Source organism: Protobothrops mucrosquamatus, unplaced genomic scaffold, assembly GCF_001527695.2.
Source record: "Protobothrops mucrosquamatus isolate PMUCROS unplaced genomic scaffold, P.Mucros_1.0 scaffold1337, whole genome shotgun sequence".
NCBI lineage: Eukaryota > Metazoa > Chordata > Lepidosauria > Squamata > Viperidae > Protobothrops > Protobothrops mucrosquamatus.
The window spans coordinates 553,694-562,305 of NW_015387535.1; the positions used below are offsets into that span (position 1 = coordinate 553,694).

General features: G+C 41.5%; 1 protein-coding gene across 1 annotated transcript in view; it reads left to right on the plus strand.

Moving 5' to 3' along the window:
• The first annotated feature begins 1,828 nt into the window (after positions 1-1,828).
• CALM1 (calmodulin 1) overlaps positions 1,829-8,612 on the plus strand; it is a 15,752-nt gene continuing 8,968 nt past the window's right edge. Inside the window, exons 1-2 of the mRNA XM_015821479.1 lie at positions 1,829-1,924; positions 5,814-5,844. Coding sequence (XP_015676965.1) covers positions 1,922-1,924; positions 5,814-5,844 — 34 coding nt within the window. The 5' untranslated portion in view covers positions 1,829-1,921. The remainder of the gene's footprint in view (positions 1,925-5,813; positions 5,845-8,612) is intronic.

An 8,612-nucleotide genomic window follows, 5' to 3' on the forward strand; every position in this document is an offset into this window, starting at 1 on the left:
GTATAAATTATAGGCAATATTTCATAGAATATAGTAATCAAAGCAGCACAAAATGCTGCTGAAAATTATCCTTGACAATTCTGTATATAAATATCAATTAAAACCATAGTGTAAGGTCACATATCTATAAATGAAGCAAGCTCTACTTGACGCTCTTGAGTTGATGGAAGTGCAAGTGTATGTTGGAATTTATTTCAAAGAGAGGAGAACTGCACTTCCAAAGGGAAGTGGCCGTTAGTTTGATCTCAGAAAACATGATAACCAGCAGTTTCTATTTTATAAAGAGAGAACAAAGTCTGCTATACTCAAACAATTTATCACTACAGGTTAATGGTATGTTTCAAAGGGTGAGATTTGAGAATTGCAACTGAAGTGTTTCAAAGGACATGGAAGCATAATCATTAAAAGCCTAACCCTGATTCACTGCAAAGTAAAATGGGATTTCATTATTCATTTATGTGGAAAGAGGAAGTCCCTTTTGTTTCCAAAGAACCAACACACAAGACAGCGTATGTGAAAAACTTTACAGAAATTTCAGCTCATCTCAAGTTTGACTGAAGATCTTACCAAAATGAAGAAATAGACAATATGAAAAATATATACATTTATGATGAATATGATCGGGTCTCTTAGTTTTCATGTTTTGTATGTAATAGCAGCTGCACGACTCTTCAGATTTCCCTTGCACCATTTTTATAATTAAAATTATCTGGCCTCACCTTCCAAAACTATAGAGAACAGGGATATAGTTGGATTCGCATTCATACAACTGAATTGATAATCAACTTTTTATTCCTTAATGGACACAAATACATGAAGTCCAAAGCATCTGCTCTTCACTACTTCCAGTATCCCATTGCTGAGAAGACTTACACAAGTATATATAGATAATTATACTGAAGTATATAACTATCTGTCTTCCCAATTTTGGTAGGCTGTGTTCGGTTGGATCATGGTTCCTAGCTTCTGTAGCATGATCATACTAACTGATTGGAAGGATGAGAATTGGAATCCCACTGCTTTAAAGAGGGTCTCCTTGGAGAATGCTGCTGTAGATATGTACCCCACACCCATCAGTCCTGTACCGTCTATTCCATTTTGAGACCCACTTGCCTGCCCAAAAGGTTTCCCATTGTGCAAGCTTGACTTATAACCACATAAGTACTTTATAAGTAAATGTGCAATTTTAGAGTGTTTTATAGGGAAAAATATTAACAGCACATCAGCCACAGCATCCTCTTCTCTTAACCAGCTGTGGCCTGAGGCGCAGCAAACAGTTCCCCGTCTGGCCATTTTTCTCCCACAAGAGCATGCAAGTTATTCTGTTATTCTAGGTTTCCCTTGCAAGCTCCTGGTAAGGCCCGGCTCACGTGGCAGAAAGGTTTAACTTTGAAAGGTTTAACTCGGAGGCCAATTGTTTTTGGACGGCTGCTCTGAAAGCTGCCTTTTTTCTGTGCCCCCAAAGCAGAGGCGCGTGTCGAGCCAGTTAACAGGACTCTGCAAGATGCTTAAGTTCCGCCAAGCATCCATAGCAATAATAATCCGTACCCTGGAGGGCAGGGTACGCAGACACTAGCGTAGCCGCTGGTACTGCGCCCGTCGAGCGGAAGCCCGCGGAGAGGCCGAGCTGTTGCAACTGGGCACTGAGCTGGCAGAGAGGAGTGAGCAGAGGAGAGCTTGAGGCGGCGTGGAGGGTCACAACTGCCTGCTGCAGTCCTGCTACTGTGCGCCCCGGTCCGGGGAGGAGAGTGAGAGAAAGGCGCTGCTCCGGCGGAGGGATACGCCGTTCCCTATAAAAAAGGCTCCGCGCAGTCTCACACCTACAGCATTTCTGGCAAAGGGAGGAGGAAGCGACGCTGCTCGCTGCCGATCGCCTTCTGCACCTTCGCCAAGGCACAGAGAGCCAACGCCGCCAGCCGCAATGGTAGGTAGCTTGGATCTACCGCGGGCGGGATTTTTGTTGTGGTTGTTGCTCTTGCTCGGGTTTTGTTTTAAAGCACGGACGAAAGACATCTGGATTTATCGCTCCACTTCCCACAAGCTGCTGTTCGATCTTTCGACTCTTGGCGGGAACCGAATAGGAACGCGGTTGCCCTTTTCGCTACTACGCCCTGCCAACTTTGGAGGGAGGGAGAAGCGGGCCCTGCGCCTTGAGGTCTGCTGGAAAGCGGATCTGCTCTTTTGCATGGAAGGTGGGAATGGCGTTCCGGAATGGGGCGAAGCGTTTAGTCCTGGCCAGCGGTTGTTGTCCTTTTGCTTACAGTTTTAACTTGGGCTGTGGAGGAGGAGAGCATAAGATTGCAGGCGAAGTTCAAGCGGCCCTGCAACTCGCCGCCTCTTGACTTGCTTTTCCACTATCTCGCTTCCTCCCCGGAGCCGCCGGCTGGGCTCTTGTGTGCGGGGAAACTCGCGACCGCTTGCCGGAACTGGCTCTCTTGTCGGCGCTCGCTTGCAAGGAGTGCAAGCCGGTTTCCTCCCAGTTAGCGGCCAAGGCTGGGTGGGGATGCTTCAGAGTTCAGCGATCGCTTGGCTGGAAAGTGGCGGATCCGCCTGTTCTCGGGCAGGGGGCGATATTGCTTGGAGTACCGGGCGATCGGTTTGCTTGGCACGGCGGCGGTCGCAGCTCCTGTTTTGTTTTTACTTGCAAGGACTTTGGGGCAAATGTTGTAGACGGAATGGCAATTGCGCGGGAGGAGCGCCCTGGTTCTCCTCTCCGCATCCCACGTCATAGGGGCGAGGTAGTAACTGTGGCCGCGCCTTGCCTGTGGTCAGAGGTGCTGCGTGCGCTTCTCCAGAGCGGAGATTTCCTGTGTTGTAGCTGGGGAACGGCCCTTCGCCCCTTCCACAAAACGACAGGGCTAAGATTAAGCCTAGATGGTCACTCAGAGAATAAAGACGGCAGGGATGAGCAGAGGTTAGAAAACGGGTCAGACTCAGGCCTTCATTGCCACAAGACTGCATTAAAGTGATTTTATCCTATATTTTGGCGGGTGCCGTTTTGATTATTTAGTTGGATACAAAATTCAGGAAGTGGTGGGTTTTCTGGAAGCAGCTTTTCCCTTCCCTGTGCCTTCCAGATGTGCTGGCTGCTGACTGGGGTTGACGGGGACGGTCCTGAGACATAACCTCTGGAAAGTTCCTGGTTAGAACCATATGGGAGCTCAACATATGGTATTGCTATGGCTGCAATACCAATATCATTTTCATTGCATGAAAATGCAATGTAAAGAGCCACAGTTTTGATGTTATTAAAAATAGTGTTGATAATTGCATGTGCCTTTTTCTTTCCTTGTGGAGATAATGATAAGGAAAATAGATGACCAGGCTGGCTGAAGGAGGTGGTGTTCAGGGGAAGGAGGATGGCAGGGGAAGGCTGATGGAAACAATCAGTTTCTACACCAGCTGCACTGCATAGGGGGAGGAGGAGGGAGAACCTCTGCGACTATTGCGCTGCTTCCCACCCCTCAAAAATAATTCTCAAAACCCCCAAATGCAGCAATTGCAAAAACAAAAAACCCTTTGGAGGTTGGATTACATCATGTCTCCTCCTCCTCTTCCTCTTGAGCCTCCACCCTACTAATCCCTAGAGGTGGGGAACTAGGAGAGGGTAAAAATCCATTCTGTTTATGGTAGCAATTGGAAATTATTTCCTAGAAGCCCAGAACAAAAATATGAAAAGCCCACTAACACAAACACTGTGTGTGTGCGTGCATGTGTGTGCAAGAGGGCTTATTTCAATGATTTTTGGACTAGAGAGTGGAAGGAGAAGTGGGTAGGATTTGTTTATAAGGCAGTATCTCAGTGTACTAAAATTGACCTTACAGCTGTCTGGGGTATCAGAAAGTATGGATCACAATTGGGCTGTTGGGACAAGGTCACGTTTTGTGCAGAAGGCAGTCAGGGGAAGCCTTTTCAACAAGTTTTCCCCCCCCATAATGGAGCCCTCCAAATGTGTTGGGCTCATGTTGTGATCTGACCCATTTGGAAGTCATTCAATTAGGGAAGGCTGCTTAGTGCAGGTGCATTGTAGAAATTGACCCTTACATTTCATTTTCTCCTGATGTGCGGTTGGATTTTACCTTGGTCAAGCATTCCTTTTATCTCCCAAGAGATCTTCATTCAGGATTTGATTATTATTTTAACAAGAATTGCTGCGTAATTGTGAAATGTGAACTTTCCAAAAATGATACATTGAGAAAAGAAGAGATGAAATCTCAGCTTTTCATTTCCCATAGTAGAAAGGAAAAAGCCCAGGTGTGTCTCCTTGCCCTTTTTGCTGCTGGGAGGGGTTACATCATTGGATCTGACTCCCCCTTCGCACAACCCTGTATGGGCGGGGTGGCTGGCTGGCTTAGCATGATGTTGGCTACTTTTTCATCAGGTAGCCAAAGTAAAGGAATATTTGTTCTTCTTGCCTAAAACGTCAAGCTAGATGTTTTATATAATGTGAAAAACGTATAAGATCAAAACCTGGATTCTTATCCTTCAAATCACAGACAGGGGGCTTCATACACTCTAGTTCTGTTGATTTGCATTCTTCATTTTATTGAGGTGTGGTCCAGTTTCCTGCTCTGCATTGCTCTGATATGTTATGTAAATCACTATGCCAACTTGCCTCGCTGAAAGAGCATCCAGCAACAGGATTCTGGGAAGATTTCAAATAGGGTTGCTCATTAGGTGTATACAAATCCTGCAACTTTTTTTTTTTAATGAGAAGCTTACTTTGGGATGTCCTTTAATTGCTGGCAAGCCACTGCATTGTGAAGTCAGTTATGCTTGCCAACAGAGGATTTTCAAACTGCAGAGGATTTTGACGCATTTGTTGATCTTAAAATTTCATAGTAAACTTCCAGACCACATCTTCACATCCATCCATCTATCTTGCATATTTAACAGGAAATCAGTATTTGGATATGACTCTTGCAGCATCAAATAGCTATTTAGAACAAAGCTTTAAGGGAGACATATTCAGTACTTGGATAAGAATATAATTTTTCCAAATTCAGCATCCTTTTTAAGAAAATCTAACTTATTGGGGGGGGTGTTAAAATATATTTGCATCTTTCTCACTAAGCTATTAAATATTGATTAGGTTAATTAATTTTAAAGCATTTATGTAGCCGCACATCTTATAACCCATCTCTATATAAATGACAATATGAATGTTTTAAATAAATAAAACATAGTCTCTTTGCACTGACAATGTCATACAGAGCAGAATATCATTTTTCCTTGTCAGATATTACAGAGTGGGATTATTGATTAGGACAGTACTAAAGCTTCAAAGCAGTACTTTACTTGACAAAATTAATAGATTGGCAAGTTCCAGTGATTGCCTTGACAAAAAATATGATTATCAGAAGGGTTTTTAAAAAACGTAAAAGCATTTAGTGCTGGATATATCATACTAAGGTGTGTAGTTCTTGTAGAGAAATTACCTAAACAGTTAGGTGGCCCTTGTTTTGCAAGCTTGTTTTTGTCGCCTGTTGCTTAGTGGTAGGATCAGTAATCTCATGGCTGTAATGAAAACCTGATGCAAAATGATTTGGAGGGGGAGGGTCTTTTCCTTGACCATCAGAGTAATAAAGAAGGCTCTCCAGCTTTCTGGGTATTTCATATTCCCTCCCATGCTGTCTCAGTTCTGTTTGCACCATCCACTGAAGAGAAGAATGGTTTATTGCCAATTGCTCTTGGATGTGCCAAGCACTAATATAATGTTATGTCATCTTGCCTCTGAGTTGCTGCTGCATTGTGTGCTTTGACATAGCTACAGGTAAACAATGTTCTGAAATACTTTTCTATTCTTTACATAGGCCGATCAGCTGACCGAAGAACAGATTGCTGGTGAGTATTCTAATTGGAGGGAGATGGTTTCTGTTGGCCTAGCAACTTATTGTGAATACAAAAATATTGCAGAACATTCTTGGTGGCTGCCATTGCTTGGCTATTTCTCAAGATTTTACATTCCTGTTGGCGTGGATTGATCTTAAAAAAACAAGAAAACATCACATTAAATTGTTTTTCATTCAGTAATTTAAATATGTTCCTGAAAACATATATATGTTTGTATTTGTTTCTGTCTAGATAACTGGTTACCATAGGAATTGAAACCTACTGGCTGGTTATGCAATCCACATTCTTTTTTTGTGTACATCATTATAGCTGTATAAATGTTAAAGAATGCAACTATGATTTGATTTCCTCTGTACATTTACTTATGTACCAATCAAGACCACTTATTTCAACATCTGAAGTTTTCTGATGCATTGGATGGTAGTTACTGGGGAAAGCACCGTTTCTCATGAAATTGACAGTGTTTATTTATAGTTTTGTATCAAGGCATATTTATCTGAGAAAAAAGAGTTCTGAGAGTTCTGAAAAAGTATACAGTACAAAATTATTAAAGTAGTTGGGATTTTTCAGAGAAAATGATGGCTCTTGCCAAATTTAATTGTCTATAAGATTGCTTACGCCTAAGTAAGCTCACAGTAATAAATACAACACAAGACTTTGGGTGCATGTAGATAAAGTTCCTGATCACGGAATCATGAACAAGTTCTGCCTTTTTTAAAAAAAAATTCCTTCCCTTCTTCTGTTACATTTTGGTTTATCAAGTCACAGTTTCTGCTTGGTTTGCACAAGGTCGTGGCTAAATATACCAAAGGGGAAAACTAGTATAGAATAATTTTGGATCTTTAGACAATTGCATTGGCTAGGTCAGGAGTGGGCTGATATGGGCTGATAAGTCCTGAATAGTCATTGCCTCTTTTTGTATTTTTTTTTGTCCTGCTCATCCTCTAAAGCAGAAGTGTGCAAAATTCAGCCGTGAAATGAAAAAGATACTTCACATACAGCATGGTTGTTTCTACATTTTCCTGGCTTGAGATGGTTGAGTTAAGGAGCACCTTAGCAATTATTTTCCTGGCACAACTTCATTAAGGAGCTGCCGACCAGTATAATGAGCATGCTTATGACAGACCTGAACTATTTGGAGATCTGAATACCGCACACCTTGTATTCAGAGCTTCGTACCTGGTTGCATTTCTCCCTGTGCATGTTATGCTTATAGTAATGCTGCAGGTGCAGCATGATGGCTAAGAGTCTGAGATACGAATTAGGAAGCCCCTAGTTCACACCTTACTTCTGCCATAAGTAATCTCTTTTTTTTTTACATTCTTGCCAATCTTGAAAGTATTTTTTCCAAGTAAATAATGACATCTCTCTCTCTCTCACACACACACATATATAAATTGTGTGATTTGCATCATCCCCGCCATCATGTCAGTAGATTTGGCCAGGGAATTACTGTTCAAGTATATCTGTAGGGTACCAGACTGAAAAAGCTTGATGTATTATTATTGTGTATTCAGGATGGGGTAATAGTTAACCTGCAGTTTCAATGTTAAGAGATCCTAAGTGTGAATGAACCCTTAAGAACATTACCACTTTGTTGAATCAAAGCATAGTCTATGGCATGCAGAATTCTTTACTCATATTCTGTTTCTGGGATCTGTGCAAGCTAGATTAGGATCCTGTTTTTCACACTGAAACCATGTCTCAGAAAAGCAACAAGCAGGACATGAGCTCTGTAAGTCCTTGCACTTACGTTCCATAGTAATTAATATTGAGAGACTTACTACATCCAGACCTGGAACTAATAAATAGCTGTCATGATAGTCTCCATTCTCTTAAAAAGATCTACAATTACATCATACTGAAGAGCTAATTAGGTGCTCTGCGAAGTACTTTTATTTAGCTTCACTGGATGACATGTTTAAATGTAGTGAGAAGCAGATGCTATGCAACTGTAAATGTTGTATACAATGTAAAGGCTTTAGAAAATCCATGTGTTCAGTGTCTAAGAGGAAACGGTTGATCTTTGATCCTAATATTTATACTCATTTGTTCTTTCCTTCAAACGAGAAAAACAGGTTTCTTTTGCAGCGAATCAGTTTATAATCATTATGAATGCAATATATTATAAATATAACTATCTGTTTAAATATCAGTAATGTCATAGCTATCTTCACCATATCTCACTCCCATCACTCTCAGACTTCCTAGTTTTTTAGGACATGGAACTTTGGATTCTTGTGATGTACATTAGGATGAGAAAAGGAGACTGGTTCCATATATACTATATGTGGGATTTTGAACCCTACTTTCCATATTTCACATCCAAAAATGTCTCCTGATGTTATGGAAGTGGATGCTTTATACATGATTTGGATTATTAGTTATTCTTCGTTGACTCAGTGCAATGGTTATTGTAGGCCAAAATAACTTTTGGGTCTCAGGATGCTGCTCTTGTCTAGCTATTCTATACTAACTTTCTTCTTGGATCTTCCCCAGTTTGCACCCATAGAATACTGCACTTTTACTGATGAGCATTTTACTAAGACATAGTTTTGTACAGTTAGTATTTGACTTATGACCACAGTTGAACCCAAAAATTATGTTGCTGAGACTGTGGTTGTGAATTTTGCCCCATTTTATGACTTTTCTTGCCACAGTTGATAAGTGAATCACTATACCTGTTCAGTTAGTAACACATTAAGTGAATCTGGCTTCCCCATTGAATTAGCTTGTCAGAAGGTCGCAAAATGTGATTA